Source organism: Lactuca serriola, chromosome 8, assembly GCF_051521515.1.
Source record: "Lactuca serriola cultivar US96UC23 chromosome 8, Lser_US96UC23_V15, whole genome shotgun sequence".
NCBI classification, from domain to species: domain Eukaryota; kingdom Viridiplantae; phylum Streptophyta; class Magnoliopsida; order Asterales; family Asteraceae; genus Lactuca; species Lactuca serriola.
Genome location: NC_136415.1, coordinates 110,802,680 through 110,824,016, shown reverse-complemented (window position 1 = coordinate 110,824,016; position 21,337 = coordinate 110,802,680). Strand labels below are relative to the sequence as shown.

Below are 21,337 nucleotides of genomic sequence, written 5' to 3'. Positions count from 1 at the left end.
GAAGCAACAATTTTTGAACATCTAGGACGAAAGCAACTGCCATAGTGGGTTTGATTTTTGTTAAAGGTATAAATGATCAAAATTCAATTTTTGGTGCAATGATAGATCGATTTATTGGTTTGAATGGGAGAGATAGAGTTCCTGGATACGTACGAAACCTTGCCATAATGCAAGCGAGCAAATGAGAGACCAAGAATGGAAGAGAATGAGTATGTGGTGATGCAGGTGAATCTTGGTGTCCCTGGTGATTGATTTTAAATAATAATGATAATATTAATATAAATAATATTAAATTTAAGATTAATGAAAAATATAATTTAAAAAGCTACATGGAAGTTATCTCAGGTCTACATAAGCATCTTTGACACATCAGACAACCTTTTAAAATTTAGAATAATAGTTTAATTGACAGGTAAAAATGAAGTTTAATAGTCTGTTGTAAAAGAAAAAAAAAATTAGTAATCAAATCTAGAAAATGACTAAAGTAAAGTTTAATGTAAACCTTTTTAAATCTACAATAACTTACAGGTAAAAATAAAGTTTAATGGTATGTTGTGCAAAAAAAAAAAAAATAGTAATCAAATTTAGAAAATGACTAAAATTTAATTTGTTACGATGACATTTTTCCTTAATATTTCTTAGTATATTAATAAATACAAGATGGAAAAAGTAAAAATAAATACAAGTTGAGAAAACCTATAATCCGTGTTTTGTCTTTAACAAATAGAAACAACAAAGATGCTTAAAGTTTAAACGCCAACAAATTCTATTAACGAGGGTCAAAAGTTAAAACTCATAAAATGAGTTCAGATGGCAGAAAATTAATAATACTTTTAGACAACCTTAGTAATAACAACAATTTAAAAAAAAAAAAAAAAAAAAAAAAGATGCGTGATCATATCCAGCTCCTTTCCACTTTCCACCTTTCTTGATGAATTAAACGTTTCGAATTTCAGAGTACTTACAAATGTAAATGTACCAGCATCAATTCCAGTTAAGCTCCTTCTGTATAAGTGTATAATTAGCAAGATGAAGCTGTAGCCAGACGATAAAGAGAAATTTTCTTCCATCTTCCATGATCGCCACGTGGCAGCTATTAAACGATCTTTAATTTATATCTTATCTGTCTATGAAGAATCTATATGAATTAGTTATTCCTTCTTGTTTCGAATATGTATAAGTATGATATTATTAACAATTAATTAATTTAATACAAATTGTAGGATGCCTAGATTTAGTGATTTATATATTTATACACAATGATGGTGACATTACTAGCAAAAAAAATACTATCACTAGCAACGTCTTATATCTGCAAATTGTATTTTAAAATAGAGTAAATTACACGAATCATCTCTCGTGGAGTTACCATAAAACACGTTCAGTCTTTATTTTCAAAAATTAACCCGGACCGTCTCTCGTTACCTTAAAACTTATACGCTACATCCATCCGGACATAAAAGACAATTTTACCCTTATTTATTTATTTTCTATTTATTAATTATTTATTTCCTTTTATAAAAGATATTAAATAAACATGCCGTAAACCCTAACCACGTCGTCTCTCTCCTACAATTTCTTCTTCAGTCCACTCCATTAGTATCATTGCCGACTCCAGTGATTTCAGGACCTCTTCGGTCACTCAAGACACCTCCAACGATGCTATCAAACCCTCACCCACCACAAACCAACCTACCCTCCCTCTTCTATTTCACTTTTTCCTTCTGTCCTCACTGAAACCAGGTCACAAGTCCATCACGCAAGATCGGAGAAGAGGGATATTAAGATTGGAGAAGCAGGTTCAGATCGAACCCAAATCGTCTCCATCGGTTGTCCTTCTCTGCGAAGACATGACGATGCAAACCCTAGATGATGCGACGATAGCAACGCGCCGGTGGCGATAGCCGCTCACCGATCGAACGAAGTGCAGATTTACAACCCCCCCTCTTGCCATCTCATTTGGTAATGAATCGGATTTGCTAGTTCAATGAATCAGGTTTGCTTTCAATTTAAGAACCTTAAATCTTTTACTTTCAATCAGGTTTGTATCGAATCGGATTTTCCATCTCCCTGATTCTTGTTTCCTAATTTACCTTGATTAATCTTTCCCGATTTACAAGTGGGCTTTTCGATGGAGGATGGTGGTGGTGTTAACAGTAAACGTACCTGGTTCTATGGTGGTTTTAGTATATGTTCCTAGTTTGGTGAATAAAGTAGTGATTTGCAGTTATTTTTAGTGAAACATGTTAACTTTGAATGCAGGAATAGGTTGGGTGAAGTGAAGGGTGGTAGTGGTGCTATATTTTCTGATGATGCTCTATTTTTCGGTGAGAGACAGCCGTGGTGCTCCATTTTCCGGTAGTGACATAGATTACCAATGGTGGTGGTGGTTAGGTCTTATTCAACAAAATATAAAAATAATTAAAATAATTTTTAATCATTAAATAATCAGGTCGACTAATTAAAATATATTTTAATAATTAAAAATATCAACAATGTTTAAAATAAATGAAATAGAAAAGGAAAATGGTATTATAGTTTTTTCATGTATCAAAAGGGATGAAATGTGCAAATTTAAACTAATGAGTGATGAACCGTGCAATTTTTAACAACATGAGAGACAATCCGAGTTAATTTTTAAAAATAGAAACTAAATATAAATTTTAACACCTGCATGAGGGACAGTTAGTATAGTTTATTCTTTAAAATAACAAGGGCCTATGGGGTTGCTACTTACTATATCTTTCCTATCTCATAGAAAATTCCCTCGCTAATTATCATATTAATCTCTTAATTTTTATACTTCATCACATATATTTTGATCGAAGTGTTTTCTTTTATTTCTATGTTTCAATGTTTTTTTTTTCTTCTAATTTTGGGTTCGAATTTTATGCTTATACAACTCTTTTGGATAAAACTACTAACATGACAAAATATTGAAGATGTGATGTTGTAACCATTTTTTTAGAACGGCTGTAACCAATTTATTCCTTGCCGAGGTAGTAATTATATACTTTACATACCATATATTTCCATATATTGAAGGTAGTAATTATATACTTGTATACAAGCCTTATAGCTACGAGGGTCATTTTAGAACCTTGATTATAAGTGATATATAGATACATTTTAATATTGATACATAATACAAATTATAGTATATAACAACAAACATGAACATAAATGAAATGATATTAACAACATAAATGAAATGAGATTTACAACATAAAGAAATGAATATAAACAAAAATTCACGAATGTAAATGAACAAATCAGATAATTGTTCGTGTTTTTTTGTATATTTAAATAAATAAAAAAATATTTTAATGTCTTGTCATTAAATAAACAAACATACATGAAAATCCTGTTCGGTTTAGCAGTTTGATGAATGTTAACTTCGTTTAGGCTCTATTTGTATTATATATAAACTTATGCATGAACTTCAACGGCACAGACGTAATTGAGTGATGTTTATTTTTTATGGAGGGGCAACACCATGTCGGAGTAGGTAATTCATTTTGTCGATGTTTTGTTCACTACTTATGTGAAATCAGTTCTATAATAATTAATAGTTAAATGTTTTATATAATAAAAGTTATTACGAAGAATGTAGCAATTTAGATACGACAACAGTGAAATCATCGATCAACAGTCACAGAAAGTATAAAAAAAGTAATTATAATTAGGTATTTGCTGATTGATGAATAAGAACAAGGTAGATCGTCCACAATATGAACAAAAGAATGAATTCAAGAAGAAAAAACAAAATGGAAAAGGGAGGGAAAAAGAAACCCTAAACAATAAGAACGGTTTCTTGGTTTTTTGCGAAACAAAACCACAAAAAGCATAAAAAGATTGAAATTTAATACCAAGTCAACATTAATAAATAAATACCATTTTGAATATTAATTTGAATTAGTCAGAAGAATTTTCTGGTGGTTGTACTCTTGTTCTCCGACGATGATTCCGACGGTGGTTCAACATGTCCCAATCTGAGCTCAAGGTCTACTTCCCTGTCCGGCGATGGAGAGTTTCCAGGTTGATGAATGTTTCTTGGAACCTCCGAGACGTCGTTGGGGCCAAAAAGTGGGAGTGGTTTCTTTTCATCTGGTTGTGGGGTAGGAAACCAGTTGCCTTGATGAGAGATTGAAAAAGGATTGGTGGTAGTGGTGGCGCTTAATCTTGGACGGGTGGGAGAGGGTGATTCCACGACGGCGTTTGGTGGCGTTGTGGAAGAGGAGTGTTTGAACTTACCTTTGTCCTTCCGGTGGATGTTCATATGGCCTCCAAGTGCTTGTGCATTTGTGAAACCTCTTTTGCAGAAATTGCACTCGTATGATCTTGGTGTGTGGGTTGTAGTTTGCTGTTGTTCTTCTGGGGTGGTTGTGGTGGAAGATTGTTTTGGGTCGTCGGAGGCTTCTGAAGGCGGTTGGTCGGATTCCATTGACGGAGGAGAAAGGTGTTAAAGGTGGTCAAATGATAGATTCAAAGGGTGGTGGGTTTAATGGTTTATAATATAGGAGTATAAGTAATTAAGAGAACGGCCTGCAATCGATGCTTGCCGCCGTGATTGTTCTTTGGTTTAATTACTATTTCAAAAATTCTATGTTTGCTTTGCATCTTTGATCTTTTCTAATCATATTGAAACATTTATAAAATTGATTCACTTAATATAAATATTTCGTCTTATTTAATAATTAAGATTAATTGTAGCATTTTTTGGGAAATCTACTATATAATAAATGAAGGTTTTTTTGCCACATGTCATCTTTTCATTCATTTGGACACATGGTATTTTTTAGAATTTTTAAAATTTTTATTTTCCACTTGTCATTTTATTATATTTTTCATTTTATTAAATTAAAATTCCACATTCAATATGTAAGGTAATATATATGTAAAGTATTTATTAGAAATGGTTTATATATGTAATGTATTCAATACATTAAAGTCTCATTAATTTTAATAATTCAAAATTTTTCTTATTTTTCTTATAAATTCAAACTATTCAAATTATTAAAATTTCATATTAATTTTTTTAATTAAACTCATGTAATACATGGGTCTCACACCTAGTTATGTAATATAACCACAATTTAATATGTAATTAAAGAAAATAAAAAAAATGTTTTTAGCAGAAAAAAAAATCACTTGGTCCATAATGACCATTCCATACCAGGAAACAATTTTTCCGAAAAAAATCAAGAATTTCAAGAAAAATCCAAAATTAGTGAATAATTATGGAATTCCAAAAAACATATAGTTTTTACTTAAATTTAACAAAAAGTTAAACAAACAAATTCATTTTGAACTATATACATTATTAGTGAATATAGGGAAGTGGTGGTGGCGTTTCAAGGCAAACCCGAATAGTACATGGGTTGTTGTAATAAAATCAATTTATGGTGACGACGGTGGTTTTAGTAGACCTTCGGTAGCTAGAAGGAAAAGCGGGTGTTGGGGTGTAATTGCAAACCTCCCTAAGTACCTTGAAAAGGATGATATCTCATTTGCAAGCCATTTCAAGCTGGTAAGCAATGTAAATGCTCCCGGATCATTGAAGTGGAAATGGGACCTAGAGCCATCGGGTATCTATTCGGTATCTTCTTTGAGATATTATATTGACATGGCCATTCTCCCCTGCTCTGCTGAGAAGTGGCAGTGGAACCCGCTAATTCATGGGAAGCTAAATATCCTAGCTTGGCGAATCATCCACGGGAGACTCCCAACAATGGTAAATCTGTCAAAAATTGGTGTCACAACATCCACCCTATGCAAAATCTGTGGTGAAGCTCCAGAGACTGAGAACCATCTTTTTACTCAATGCGGAATAACAAAAGATCTATGGCAAAGATTATCTGGCTGGTGGCGGCTATTGGATCCAAATGTACGTTCGATTGGGGATCTCCTTAATTGCAAAAATCTGTTGCAAGGCCATAAGAGGTTGTCAAACATTCATGAAGGTATCATGTTAGTATTTTTATGGGTGGTTTGGCGTTTCCGGAACTTGAAGGCGCACGCCTCAGCTGTTAAATCAATATCAGTGCTGGCTTACGAGGTTCAATCTTTCTCAATGTTCTAGTTGAATGCGAGGAATAGAAAGGTTGTCCCCCTTAGATGGAACGATTGGTGTTGCGATCCCGTTCTTGAGTGCTACTCTAGAATGTAGGTTTTCTCCGTCTGTGTTTTGTTTTTGTTTTGTCTCTTTGTCTTTCTAGTTTGTGTTTCCTCCAAAAACTTCTGTACCTCCTAGCCTCTGGCTAGTTTTCTTTTTTTGTTAATGCCAGATTGCCGTTCAAAAAAAAAACATTATTAGTGAATAAAATAAGAGATTTTTTTGAAAAACAGTGAAATTAAACACTTCAAAATAGACATTTCGGACATAATTATGGATATTTCTTTTTAAAAAATTGGGAAAAAAATAAAAAACAATTCCAAAATTTGAAGATCAAATCCGAAATGGAGCATTCGGGAGTAAATGCTCATTTCGGCACCTTGAAAGAAACATTTCATATATAAGTTACATAGAATGATTTCTTTTAAGAACATTTGATTTTTTTTTTTTACTTTTTTTTTTTGAATATGAACAACACTCCGAGATGAAGACATTTGAGAGAAAATGTTTATTTTTCAAAAACTAAAAAAAATGATCATATACGTATTTTCTTTGAAAAGCTAATTTATAATGGTTAGATTATTTAATTTTTTTTCTCCCAAATAAACCAAAATTTTATTCGGTCAACCTTGAAACAAATTTTTTTTTCTTTATGAGACATTGAAAACAATAATTGGTTGAATTTTATCTTCATTTGTTTACATGAAAACACATTAAAGTATCGCTTTTTGCTTTAATAGGTCCCTAAACCTATTTTTCTACCTCTTACACCATTAAAGTAAAAAAAATGTCATTCACACAATTTTATATCATGTGTAGCAGTTACTCGATTTGACCTTTGTTTGACTTCTCTTAAATGAAATGTAATCAATTCCACGTGTACGTGGACTAAAAATAAAAATGTAAAATCGGATTGGGTAGAATATATGAAGTACTTATTAACAAACGTCGCACTCTTACACCACAGTTAATGAAGAGATTTTCCACGATAGGTTTTCCTCTCCTGATACGAGTAAGTTTTCTTTGAACTTGGGGTAATTTTGAGATTTTATTGAATTGCATAACTAATGAAAACCTTGATGTTGTTTATCTAAAATTCGTTTTGAACTTTAATGGTGTTTTTATCAAATATTCATACTCTTATACTGGAGGTGATAATTTCATGTTTACTGACTGGATTTTGTTGGAATGAATTTTGGGGAGTGTGCGGTTTTTCTAGAATGGTTCATTGGAGAAGCATTTGAGAAACTTTACAATTCACTCTATAATCGAAGTTTGGCAACTAGTATTAGGTTCATTAAAAACGATCTGGACCATGCCAATTTTCTTGATACAACTTATGAAGACCCATAAATCTCAATATCCTTATATATTGACTGTACTAGGGATGGATCCAGAGGGAAGTGAAAGAACCTTTAGAGGCAACTATTATGCAAGAAGCAACCCATGTGCTTGATGCTAGTTTGGAAGATGAAATCATAACAAAATTATTTTATTCTTATAAAGAAGACAAAAGACAATGAATTCATTAGTAAGTTGTGTCCATAAGATGAGTACAATGGATAGATGGATAATAGGGATGAGAGAGAGAGAGAGAGAGAGAGAGATTGCAAATGTTGAGGTACATCGTAGCTTCAATCCTCAGTTACACTACTAGAAGCAATAAAAACCAATATTAGGTATGAGATTTGAGGACCCTAAAAAAAAAAGAACATTTCTATAATTATATTCTTAAACATGGATATAAACTATGTCCCCATAAGAAAGGAATTTCAAGGCTTCTGGTATTGTGTTGTAAAGGGGCTTGAACTATGGGAAAATTGGATGAGTACATAACACTTTTTTCATATCAAATCACTAAAACCATACCATCATTATGCTAGGAATTACAAGTTAGGTTCAATTTTCAATTATCAATAAATTGGTGGACATTACACCAAGGAGATTTTAAACAGACAAAAAACTCACAATTATGCAAGCAAGATTGGAGGTCATTAAGAAATTTGGTATTGATGTTAGTTTAAGAAAGTGCAGAAGGACCAATAATCATGTCTTAACCATTATTTGAAGGTACTATTGTTGAACATTATGATAAACTTGGTCTTACACAAAGGAGATTATAAGATCAAACCATGGTGCAACAGTCAACATGGATGTACTTACAATGCAAGATGGTAAAAATTACTTTAGTAAATTTTATATGTGCTTTGATGGTGTGAAGAAGGGGTGGATATAAGGGTACATGAGGATAGTTGGGATTAATGGATGCTTCTTGAAAAGTTACATTTCAGTTGAATTACTATGTGTTGGGATCATGGTGTTACTATGTTGGATATTCATACTTTAATGGGATACTTTTGGTTGTTTCGTATTTCCGGACAATGACATCGTCCTCCGGTAGTTACTGTTGTTTGTATAGAATAATATTTCTTATGTCTTTTCCTCATATTTCCGGGATATTGCTTTTATACCAAGAGAGTATTTTATTTAAGTATACATTGTCAAATACTTTGTGGGCAGGGATAATATTCTTGGTATATTTCGCAAGATTTGTATATTAATTCTTGTGGGCTTGATAGGGCTTCCTTTGTCGTCTTGGAAGCTGTAAAAGGGTGGGCACCATCCCTCATTAAGCCCCTATCTATAACGCTTGATTTTCGGCTTGTTCTTATTTAACAAGTTTTGAATTTTCTTTAAGAAAGGGAATGGTTTTTGGGTTGGCACGACGTATGCCTAAGTAGTTGTGGCGCGTGTTCGTCGCGATGCATCTCTCTTTTGGCACGACGCGTAAAAGCTAGCGCACCAAACCCTAATTCTCAATATTTGAGCCTTATTTACGAGCACTAGCTCATAGTCTCCTTCATCACCCTCCACCTCTAGAGAAACCCTAGAGCGAACCCCAACCTCCCTTTGGTGTGTTCTTGAGTCTTGGTGCTTTTAAGTGATTCTTGTGAAAAAGGAAGCCTTTGGTGCATTGTAAAGCTCATTTCGGCAAAAGATTCCACCTACATCAAATGAAAGTGTTGTAAGTCTTAAAGTTTACTGCTTCATGTTATTACATGCATAGATCCATGGGTTATGTCATAACTAGGAATTCTAATGCTTTTGTAAACATTAACAATAATAACATTTGTGACTAAAACTTGAAAGTATGCATGATGTTTATTCAATAACACCAAAGTTCCATCAATCACCCTATGCAAACACTTCAAATAGTCAACAAAAGATTGGAAACCCTAAAAATCTTGGTTTAAGTCCATTATGGACTAGGATTTCCTTATTGGGCCTAATGGACCAATAAGTTTCCAATTTGACTAATTTGGGTTTAGAACCCTTAATTGGGCTCTAATTCAACCCACTTTCATGAGATTTGACATTTTGGGCCATATTGGGCCTAAAATGGAATAAACTACTCCAATAATCCTTGTTGGGCCATAACTAATCTAATTAGCTGTAACGACCCAAAAATCATGACTAAAAATTTCGTTTGAAAAACGTTACTTAAACCACGATTATCAATCCATAACATGAATTATAGCATCAAATCAGAGTGTTAATTCAAAATATATTCTTATCATCAGAGTAAAACATCCTAGGCTGACTACTATGGTGTGTGCCATGCGATCACCTCGAGCTCTTCCCTCCGCTACCAGAAGTACCTGAAACCAAAACTAAAAACTGTAAGCATGAAGCTTAATGAGCTCCCCCAAACTACCACATACCATACAATAACTTATAAAGCACATACTAGGCCTTACCCACTGCATCAGACTGAAGTTCGGGCTAACTGGGGTCTTGCCCCCCTGCATCGGACCGAAATCCGGACTAAATGGGGCCTTGCCCCCTACATCGGACCAAAATCCAGACTAACTGGGGACTTGCCACCTGCATCGGACCGAAGTCCGGACTAACTGGGGCCTTACCCCATGCATCGGACCGAAGTCCGGACTAACTGGGGCCTTGCCCCCTGCATCGAACCGAAATCCGGACTAACTAGGACCTTGCCCCCTGCATCGGGCTGAAGTCCAGACTAACTGGAGCCTTGCCCCCTGCATCGGACCGAAGTCCGGACTAATTGGGGTCTTGCCCCCTGCATCGGACCGAAGTCCGGACTAACTGAACATAGCATAACATGATCATAGCATACAACATAAGCACATATACTGCATACTAAATCGGACTAAGGTCCGGACTAACTAACACATAAACATGCCCGAATCACAAAGACATCAAGCATACCGAACTACTGCATCGGACCAAGGTCCAGAATTACTGCTATCTAAACGGGCCGGCATTGTGGCCGTAGACCCGTTCCTACTGGAAGGAAAACTCACCTATACTGTTGAATTATGCTGATAATCCTCTGGCTGCTAATCGATTATTCTCTAAAGCGCTGCACTCCTAGCTCACCGAGCTACCAACACCAAATAATAGAACTTATCCTAAACTGTCCTCCAGAGGTCAACTAAGTCAACTCTCGTCAAGGTCCTGGTCAAAGTCAACCTTCCAGTTGACTCGACTCACCGAGTTGTTCTACCAACTCGTCGAGTTCATGCTCCTCAAGTCCCAAACAACCCCGACTCCATTCGTCGAGTCTAGCGAGAACTCGACGAGTTCTCCTTCATCTAACACTTTGGGACTATCTTCAACCGACTCGTCGAGTCTCACCTAGGGGAGCTCCGGTCCTTTTTGTTAAGAAGAAGGACGGATCCTTTAGGAAGTGCATCGATTATAAAGAGCTAAATAAACTCACTATCAAGAATCGCTATCCACTTCCACGAATCGACGATCTTTTTGACCAGCTTCAAGGAGCAAATTACTTCTCTAAGATAGATTTGCGATCCGGCTAGCATCAACTCAAGGTCCGAGAAGAGGATATCCCCAATACCGCTTTCCAAACTCGCTATGGACATTATGAATTTGTTGTAATGCCCTTCAGTCTAACCAATGCCCCTGCTGCATTTATGGACTAGATGAATCGAGTTTGTCGACCATTCCTCGACAACTTTGTCATCGTTTTCATCAACGATATCCTGGTCTATTCTCGAAGCAAAGAGGAACATGGTCGACATCTCCGACAAATCTTGGAAACCCTACGGGCCGAAAAGTTATACGCAAAACTCTCTAAGTGTGAGTTCTGGCTCCGCAGTGTAAAATTTTTAGGCCATGTTGTCAGCCAAGAAGGGATACATGTGGACCCTTCTAAGATCAAAGCCATTGAAGGATGGGCAGTCCCAACGACGCCTAAAAAATTCATCAATTTCTGGGTCTCGCAGGCTATTACAGAAGATTCATTCAGAACTTCTCTAGAATAGCCAAGCCACTTACCATGCTTACACAAAATGGCGTACCATTTGAATGGACAGAAAAGTAGGAGATTGCATTCATAACTCTGAAACAAGCTCTCTATAGTGCACCAGTACTATCATTACCAGAGGGAATTGAGGACTTTGTAGTTTACTGCGATGCTTCGAATCAGGGTTTAGGCTGTGTACTCATGCATCGTGGGAATGTGATAGCTTATGCATCCTGACAACTAAAGACACATGAGGTGAGTTATACCACCCATGATCTCAAATTGGGAGCTATGGTATTTGCTTTGAAGATTTGGAGGCACTACCTTTATGGTACAAAGTGCACCATTTTCACTGACCACAAGAGCCTCCAACACATTATATATATATATATATATATATATATATATATATATATATATATATATATATATATATATATTAAAGTTGGACAATCCTTAGGAACAGTACCTGACCTGTTACTCGGGTTCCCTTCCTCAACCATGGTAACCGCCCCATCTCATCCGGTATAACCCACTGCCTCATCTCGATCCTTCCTCGTTACACTATCCTAGAAACCCACCGCCTCATAACCTCTTCAACATCAGACTCATCGATCTTCAACATCAAACGAACCCGTCACCGCCTTCCCTTCTCTCTCCCGACGTCGACCTAGGTGCAGACCAATACCGATTTGATTTTGCTGCTCTTCGAGTTCGTGTCTCATTACACAGTGGTTTTTGATTTTGTTTGTTTTACTATAACAGAGTAGCCGGAGGAACAGTATGTTGATGTTCCGATTTAGATCAGACATACGATGAGTTTGAGGCTTTCTCTAACATGCACTTAGTTTACTCTAATCTCCCATAAGCACGTTGAACCATGGGAGTCCGTCGACCATAGAAACGACGACTCACCGACTGCCTCTTTGTTCTCGGTTGTGTTTGTTTCTAATCTGCAGTGGTCTTCCTCCGGTTGCAGATCATAGTCGACACTCCAGGTATGTCGTGTTTTCAAAATTCTCTCTGCTACTTCGTTGTTTTATTTGGTCAATCACCAATGGAAAAATGGTCCTTCAAATATCCAGATTTTGTGTTTCAAGCGGCCTCGAAATATCTTCCGTCCTTCCAGACTATTACTATTGCTGGCCTCCTACGGCGTCCACCAACTAGAAATATGTTTCCCGTTCCATATCCTCAGCCGGCAACCCACCCGCTGCGGATTCCCCGGTTTCAACCTCTCATGTGACGAACAAAACCAAACAATCATCTGACTTCCGTCATCCCGCTCATACATCGTCAATAGAATTTCCTACGTTTCACAGGTTCGTTTCCAAAACATTACAAAATAAATCGCTTCAAATTCAAAATCACGTCCCTAATCAGAGACATGTAAACGATTCACATGTGATCTACATAGATCCAGAATATCTCCTGTTTCCAAATCTGAGTCTCTGAATTCATCTGCATGAACATCAACTGTAATCACCTTCTCTATATCTCTCTATTTGTACTTTTGGAGATGTATATATATGGTATGTACATAAGGTGTTCTATCAAATGTTTTACTATTTTTTTATTGCCGATTATTGCTTTTGTTTTGATTTGTTTGACAGATCTCTGATTCCAAGTTGAACTTTTTGGGTCAATTGCGTCCCAGATAAACGAGATCACGATTTTCTGGATGTGTCGCTACTCCTCCTCCCTCGAGTTCAATGAAAACTTCAGCTACAACGGACCACGTTTATGATATTGACAAACAAATTCGACAACTGAAAAAGAAGGTAACTCTTTACAAAACATGGGTTTAAACAGTGTAATTAATCCCCAAAATTATTGTTTTCGTGATATTATTGTTTGTTTATAATGTTGGGTTGCAGATTCTATTGATGGAGGCTCAACAACAGAAAGCAGGGTGTGGTCATGATCCAAAACAAGAACAAGTCGAGAAGGTTGCTAAATTTGAAGATTGGAGGAAAGAATTGAGACTTCTGTTGGATGCTTCTCTAGGATCACTATAAAGGCATTTTTGTTGGGATAAAAAAGGTTAGATGTTCAAATACATAGAAATTTACAATTCTTCATTGTTGTTTTTTGTATGCAAAAATCAAAACCATGTTTGTTAGACATGTAGCAATAAACTGAACATATAACAAATGGTGATTTTTTCGGATGTAGTGATTTCCATTTCATGGAAGTATGTGTTTTTCACTTCTATTTTTGATAATGGAATGATATATTGTAATTTTACATTATTTTTATGAATATTATTTTTAATAACACATGCGTTCAAAAAAAATTTTAAAAAAAACTTATACTAAATATATATTTGTTATATATCTATTGAGATATATTGGTGTGTAGCAATAATTGCATGGTGTTTGATGTTAAGATTTTCCAATCTTAAACTACATCCTTTGCTTTTGACTACAAATTGGTGAATGAAACTGGTATCTTGCTATGTTTTAATTACTAATTTTTTGTTGCTTATACTTGTATAAAGAAAGATTTATATAAGTTGATATAATCTATTATTCATTAAAATTTCTAACCTTTTTCTATGCCTGTTGACAGAAAAATGCAAACTCATTATGCATGCTCTGAAAGATTTATATAAGTTGGTATAATCTATTATTTTAAGTAAAATAATCACCAATAAGTTAGTTCTTAGAATAATTTTCCAAAAATACCCTTATGTTTTTAAGTAAACTCATAAACACAACATATCATAAGTTACGGAGCATATTTGCAAACTAGAATATGATGTTTTTTTTCCAATATTGCTTTCATAAAAAAGTAACAATAATAATTATGGGGTTTTTTCTTTCTCTGAAAGGGTCTATATGAAAGAAAATGTTTTCTTCACTGCTTGACCTGATGAGGTAATTTCTATCAACAGTAAAAAAAATTACCTCCTAGATTGTTGTATTGTTTAAATTAAAAATGAAGTGGCTATTCGGATGTAGAGAATTTGTATGTTTGATATTTTGTAGGTAATTAAGTTTGAGGATCTTAAAGAGTTGGGAAGTGTGCCTGCTATTAAGGTATGTAAGCAAAAAAATCTATGTTTATATGATTTTTGTTTTGTGTTTTATAGGAGATATTGCTTATTTTTGGAAAATTGAAAAACTGAGATCTGAATTGATGAAAACACATATAATTGGGATAAAATGGTGGAATTTGAAATGAAAGTTAGCGAATACTAAATAGTAATGTACTTTGCATTTTTGTTACGCCTCTTTTACCAAAAACCAAAGTACATTGCCATTTAGTGTATTTTCCATATTTAGATGGTAAATGCAGTAAATAGCAATGTACTTTGCATTTACACGTTTTTTTTCACATTTTTTGTAATTTCTTTTAATTTTTTCAAAAAACCTAGCTACAATGCCGTTAGGTGCATTTTTCATTTTCTGGAGTAAAATGTCCCAAATAGCAACGTACCTTGCATTAACCAAAATACAATGCTATCAGGTTATTTTTCCGTTTTTTGGTTATTGATGTAGTAAATATCACTGATAGTTGAAGAGTAAAATTGTTTATGTGCATGAAAACAGAACATGGAAGTCATATTTTGGTCCACCTTCAAGAAATGGTTGACTGACAATACTACCATATCGTAATTAACAATTTTTTCTCAACTCACTTTGCAGTTACACCTATTTCTTTATGTTTTTTTTCCAATTTATTTCAATTTATCAACAAAACTAACTATTAATGCCCCATTATAAACATTAGTATATAGTATATTTTATCACCAGTTCATGTGAATTGAGCCAGCTCTGTGTAATTATTTGTTTCAAAAATTTTTTTTTACAAATTAATCATCATCTAAAAATGTAAAAATTAATGTAAAGATTTTAAATTATGGTTAGAATTACTAAATTAAATTGTTTCTATTAATTCCAATTATTATATCTCAATGTTACCTAAATGGTTAATGACATCCATTTGGAAGAATGTATAACTACATAGTGATAATAGTGATAATGTTGACCTATTTAACTATTCTTCATGCTTCTTAACAGCAATCAGCTATGAAGGAATAGAAAACTGATATACAAAATGTCAAAAAAAGGGTTTTTTTGGTGGAAAAAGAATAGTGTAATTGAAATACATGGTAATTTGAATATCCTTTTCTAATGTGCATTCAATCTATTTGTTTTGTAATCAAGCTCGAAGTTGGTTGATAAACACATCTGCACCTTCTTGGAGTAGGAAAAGGAAATGTTGGATGAGATCAGATAATCAAAACAGTGGATGTCCAAGTCAGTCCTTTGTTTTTTTTCTCACTTTTGCTAATCATAGTGCCAGATCCACCTCTATCTATGAAATCAGGTATGTTCACTAATTTGTTGCCTTTTTAATTTGTTTTTCTAGATTTGAGAACGTTTGGTTTGCTGTTTGTTCCCCAGATTAGTACGGATAGATGGGTTTGCGATTTTATGAGCACACAGATTTAGCTACAGTTTTATGAGTTTTTGGCAAAAATATCATATGAGGTTAGTTTAATTATGTATTCAGAATATTGTTTTTGGTTTTGTCCATGGATTCTTTTCTTTAGGGTTCTGACTGGAAGGTGAAGATTTCTTTTTTTTATTACTCTCATTTTTTCCAGTTGGAGCACTAATAAGAAGAAGACATCGATGCGGTTAGTTTTTTTTAATCAAATTGATGCTATGGTGCTCAGATTAATATAAAGCTTCTATTGTTCTTTCAAATATCTATAATTTTTCATGTGATTTTTTAGATTTTAGGGTTTCTTAGTTTGTGGTTATTGTACAGGTTATTTAAATAACCTTCCTGCTGCCTTGCTCCACGTTTGAGCCAGATGCCCTGTTAAGGTTGGTTTACATGATTCCTAGATATATTAACAGAGAGTGTGACCAACTATTATTTAATTAAAAAATGAAAAAAACTTTGAACAGTTGGGACATTTTTTATTTTGATGCTATTGTAGAGGTATTTTTATGCATTTACAGTATTATAAAAATGAAAATTGTTGAATAATTTGATTAAAAACAATATATTACAATCGTATGTATGTATGATTTATATTCATTAAAAAATATTAATATTACAAATAATGATAACACATACTCTGGACTTTATAGGTCGTTGTGTATCTTTGTGAGATGGCGGGGGTACGTATGGTTGAAAGAAGAAAAAGCAAAACACTTGCAGCAACAGATGGAAGAAGGTTGTTATTATGAACATTTAATAGTTGAAAGTATATTCTTATTTGAAAATACTTTTTAGATTAACGGAAGCCATTCTAACTTTAAGTAACACATCTTTATGCAAGGTAACTCTCATTGCAACCCGGTTTAATTCTTTAGATTTGGAGCTATAATTGCAAGGTTGCAACATTTTTTATTTTTTGCTAAATATTAAACTAATACTATCATTTTGTTTGTTATAGACCTCCAATTACAACTACTCATTTTAATAATTGTTTGTTTTAATATTGCATATCACATGGAAGCATTTGAATAATTGCGGTAAATAGCAACATGCTTTGACTTTTAATTTTTTCTTCTGTTTTTTTTTTCATTTTTTTGTTTTTTTCCCAAAAACTTAAATACATTGCCATTAGGTACATTCTCTATTTTTTTGTACTAAAATGCCCTAAATAACAATGTACTTTCAAGTTCTACCTATTTTTCTTTTCTGTTTTTTGTATTGTCATTTTGGTGACTTTTCCATTTTTACGTTATAGATGCAGTGAATAGCACTGTACTTCAAATTTAAAAAATCTTTCCTGTTTTTATTGAATTTTTTCCCGTAAAACTTTTGATCGTATCTGTTTAGCTCCATGCCCTGCAACACGGGGCTCCTCATCTAGTTTTAAATCAAAATGAGTTAAACATGAGGCAACGAAGATGGGTTGAGATGCTAAACGATTATGAGTGCGAAATCAAGTACCACCCATGCAAGGCTAACGTGGTAGTTGATGCCTTGAGTCGGAAAGAATACTCAAATCGTCGTGTGAAAACTCTTTCAATAATAATTCAATCACATATGTTCTCGCAAATTAAAGAAGCCCAATTTGATGCCATGAAGATAGAAAACAGAACAAGCAAAGAGTTACGGGGAATGGAAAAGAACTTCGAGGTCAAGGAGGATGGAACATATTATTTCATGAACCGAATTTGGTTCCCTAAACTTGGGGATTCAGAGAGGTAGTCATGAATAAGGCCCATAAGACACGATACTCCATCCATCCGAGTTCAGATAAAATGTACCTGGATATCAAGCAATATTATTGGTGGCCAAACATGAAGGCAGAAATTGCCACTTATGTTAGCAAGTGCCTCACTTGCGCTAAAGTGAAGGTAGAATATCAAAAGCCCTCATGACTATTACAACAACCGGCAATACCCGAGTGGAAATGGGAAAGGATTACCATGGACTTTGTAACCAAATTACCCAAGACAACTGATGGATTGGATGCCATATGGGTAATAGTCGATAGGTTGACGAAATCCGTCCATTTCCTGCCAATAAAGGAGACATTCAAGATGGTCCGATTGACGAGAATCTACATCAATGAGATTGTGAGACTCCATGGAGTACCAATATCTATCATCTCAGATCGAGATAGTAGATTCACTTCACGCTTTTGGCAATCACTTCAGAAAGCTATGGGAACACAACTCGACATGAGCCCTGCTTACCACCCACAAACGGGTAGTCAAAGTGAGCGAACCATACAAACACTTGAAGATATGCTTCGAGCATGTGTGATAGAATTTGGAAGGTCGTGGGATACCAATTGCCTTTAATTGAGTTTTCGTACAACAACAATTATCACACAAGCATCAAAGTTTCTCCTTTTGAAGCATTATATGGGCGTAAATGTTGATCACCGTTGTGTTGGGCTGAGGTAGGTAATACTCAGCTAGCAAGAGGACAGACACCAAATAATGCATTAACAGGGCCAAAAATCATACGTGAGACGACAGAGAAGATAGTTCAAATCAGAGGTCGACTTCAAGCATCACGAGACCGACAGAAGAGCTATGCTAATAAACGACGAAGGCCCTTGGAATTTTATGTCGGGGATCGGGTGTTGTTAAAGGTCTCTCTCTGGAAAAGGGTGATTTGTTTCGGGAAACAGGGAAAACTAAGCCCACGATACATTGAGCCATTCGAGATTCTTTCCCGAATCGACCCAGTGGCTTATAGGTTGCAGCTACCTATTGAGCTCAGCAGTGTACACCCCGTATTCCATGTTTCCAATTCGAAGAAGTTCTTATCCAACGAAACTCTTTTCATCCCATTGGAAGAAATCGAAATCAACGAGAATCTTCTGTTCATCGAGGAACCAGTTGAAATCATGGACATGGAAGTGAAGCATACTAAGCAAAGTCGCATTTCGATTGTGAAAGTTTGGTGGAACGCAAAGCGTGGATCGGAATTCACATGGGAACGCGAAGACCAAATGAAGCAAAAGTACCCTCACCTATTCTCGCATTCTCAAATCTAGCTTCAAAAAGAATTTTAGGACGAAAATCCCTCTAACGGGGGGATGATGTCACAACTAGGAATTCTAATGCTTTTGTAAACATTAACAATGATAACATTTGTGACTAAAACCTGAAAGTATGCATGATGTTTAATCAATAACACCAAAGTTCCATCAATCACCCTATGCAAACACTTTAAATAGTCAACAAAAGATTGGAAACCCTAAAAATCCCGGTTTAAGTCCATTATGGACTAGGATTTCCTTATTGGGCCTCATGGACCAATAAGTTTCCAATTTGACTAGTTTGGGCTTAGACACCTTAATTGGACTCTAATTCAACCCACCTTCATGAGATTTGACATTTTTGGCCATATTGGGCCTAAAATGGAATAAACTACTCCAATAAGCCTTGTTGGGCCATAACTAATCTAATTAGCCCTAAGGGGCCACAAACCTAATCTTTTACACTAATTGGGCTGTGAACCACCCTAAGGGCCTAATGGGCCGAAAACTTCCTTATGGACCTCAAAATTTCGAACCAAGATAAGAAGTGGGCCAAATTGATCTAATTCTTTCCTCCTAGCCCAAGATTTCGGCCCAAGACAAAAAACTAATATGGAAGATATTGTGGTTCCACCTCATAATCTCATGGTGGTTCTCCATGCAAATACCCCCTAAACAAATAAGCACATCTCATACATCTATGCACGTATCACATCTTTATCTCTTATCTCCCCTCTCTTCTTCTACCTTCGACCGAGAGTATCAACACCCACACACATAATTCATTCTCAAACATTTCCAAATTCTCTCAAGAACAGCCTCTTCTCCATCCAAATTTTCGAAGAATCTAGGTGCTTCCAAGAAGATCCTTCACTTATATCACCATCATTGGTAAGTTAGTGTTATACATAAGTCTTGGTTTCCATTCTTAAGCTAGAACAACTCCTTATATGACTTCATTGGGTGATCATACTTCCTAGAAAACCTCATAGTTCGAAAGTTCTCTTCAAGGAAGTGTCTAAGGCCGAAAACCACATCACCTTCTTCCAATTCTTCTTCAAAACCATGAGCAACTAAGCAAGGTGAGTTTATACCCTTTGTTTTAGGTTTTTGCTTGTTTTGGGGGAGAATACAAGTACTATGTGCTGATCTATGTTTGTATGATTGTTATATGTGATTTCTTTGGTTTATGTTGTGAAAATATGATATTATTTGCTAAATCTTGAAATCTATGGCTAAAGTGTGAAGGATACATGAACAAATAACATAATAAACAACTTACTTCAAAGATCTAAGGGTCTTTAAGCTCAAGAAGTGAAAACAAAGTCAAAATCCTTATAAGTGTCATTTTTTTCAAAAATAACAAAGATTTGGGTAAAATATGATATTTTCGGTTCTATAAAGATAAAATGGTATTATTCACATAAAAATCTGACTTTTATGAAAATAACACTTTTCTAGGGGTCAAAAACATAAATTTTAGCTTATTGGGCTTTAATTTGGGCCTCACGAGTTTTTGGGCCCAAAGTTGCGAAAAAATGAAGTTTTGAGGGACTGAAATGGAAAACTTAACAAACTATGTGTCGAAAACGTGGATAAACTATTTTAGGGGCTGAAAATGACTTTGATGCAAAAATTGTACTAGAAATGAAAAGTTTTTGATTTTGGGGTCAAAATTGTAAAACTTAATGAATTTGAACCAAAAGTGTAAACTTTTTACAACTAAGGGATGGAAATGACAAATACAATAGTTTTGGGTTGAAATTATTATTTAAATAAAGTTTGGGTCGAAAATGTCAAGAAAAATGGTTTAAGGACCAAAAATGTCAATTTTCATAAAAAGGTACTAAAAGTGCCATTTTTTATAGATAGGGGGCTGAAATGGTCAAACTAAATGTTTTTGGGCCGAATAGACAAATATAAATTTTTGGGTTAAAAATATCAAGTTTATAACACATGGTTTTAAAAATATATATATGTATAACCAAAGTTTCGTTATAAATCAAACGTCAAATCATTTTAACACTTCGAATAAACATAAAGCTCACAACAAATACCTACATTACGAACTTAAGACTAATAATTTATAAATGATTCAATGGTTGGGCTCAAATGTCTTCTATTCATGATATTGGGCCTTTGTGGCCCAATATCATGATTATTGGGCCCAATATATTCACACATGTTTATTGGGCTTCCGATGACCCAATTACATATCCAATGGGGCTTTATCAGTTTTAACATGCTATTGGGCCTTAATGGTCCATTTGCATTGCTAATAAGACCCTAAACATTCATAATATGCTTAATGGGCTATAACGTGTCTATAGCATACTCGACAGCCTGTAATAACATACAAAGTTAGTGGGCCTCCGTTGCCCTCTTTTCTTCGTCTGTTAGGCTTACCTTTTATTGAAGTAAACATAAATCAGGTTGTAAAACAAGGTTATTCAAT

The 21,337-nt window shown here is 34.7% G+C and overlaps 2 protein-coding genes and 1 long non-coding RNA gene across 7 annotated transcripts; 2 read left to right on the top strand and 1 right to left on the bottom strand.

The window, feature by feature from the left end:
* Positions 1 to 3,781: 3,781 nt before the first annotated feature.
* On the bottom strand, positions 3,782 to 4,534 carry LOC145069927 (uncharacterized). The gene has a single exon (XM_079016865.1). It carries the CDS (start codon positions 4,442 to 4,444, stop codon positions 3,920 to 3,922), a length of 525 nt encoding a protein of 174 aa, XP_078872991.1. The 5' UTR covers positions 4,445 to 4,534; the 3' UTR covers positions 3,782 to 3,919.
* Positions 4,535 to 5,626: 1,092 nt separating this feature from the next.
* LOC145067276 (uncharacterized) lies at positions 5,627 to 6,082 on the top strand. The gene has a single exon (XM_079014455.1). The coding sequence runs from the start codon at positions 5,627 to 5,629 to the stop codon at positions 6,080 to 6,082; it is 456 nt and encodes a 151-aa protein (XP_078870581.1).
* Positions 6,083 to 11,968: 5,886 nt separating this feature from the next.
* Positions 11,969 to 16,873, top strand: LOC145070817 (uncharacterized). 5 transcript variants are annotated; one of them, XR_013690095.1, is made up of 14 exons: positions 11,969 to 12,085; positions 12,177 to 12,409; positions 12,497 to 12,733; positions 12,829 to 12,889; positions 13,025 to 13,192; positions 13,289 to 13,454; positions 14,245 to 14,290; positions 14,402 to 14,452; positions 15,584 to 15,746; positions 15,824 to 15,910; positions 16,027 to 16,059; positions 16,194 to 16,252; positions 16,523 to 16,608; positions 16,714 to 16,873. It is a non-coding gene; the product is annotated as an uncharacterized LOC145070817 (long non-coding RNA). The 5 variants fall into 5 exon arrangements; XR_013690097.1 differs by lacking the exon at positions 12,829 to 12,889 and having other exon boundaries at positions 13,069 to 13,192; XR_013690098.1 differs by lacking the exon at positions 12,829 to 12,889 and adding an exon at positions 15,437 to 15,528 and having other exon boundaries at positions 14,245 to 14,452; positions 15,627 to 15,746.
* The last annotated feature ends 4,464 nt before the right edge of the window (positions 16,874 to 21,337 follow it).

Coding starts and splice junctions, on each gene's coding strand:
- LOC145067276 (XM_079014455.1), top strand. CDS start 5,627: ATGGCCATTCTCCCCTGCTCTGCTGAGAAGTGGCAGTGGAACCCGCTA.
- LOC145069927 (XM_079016865.1), bottom strand. CDS start 4,444: ATGGAATCCGACCAACCGCCTTCAGAAGCCTCCGACGACCCAAAACAA.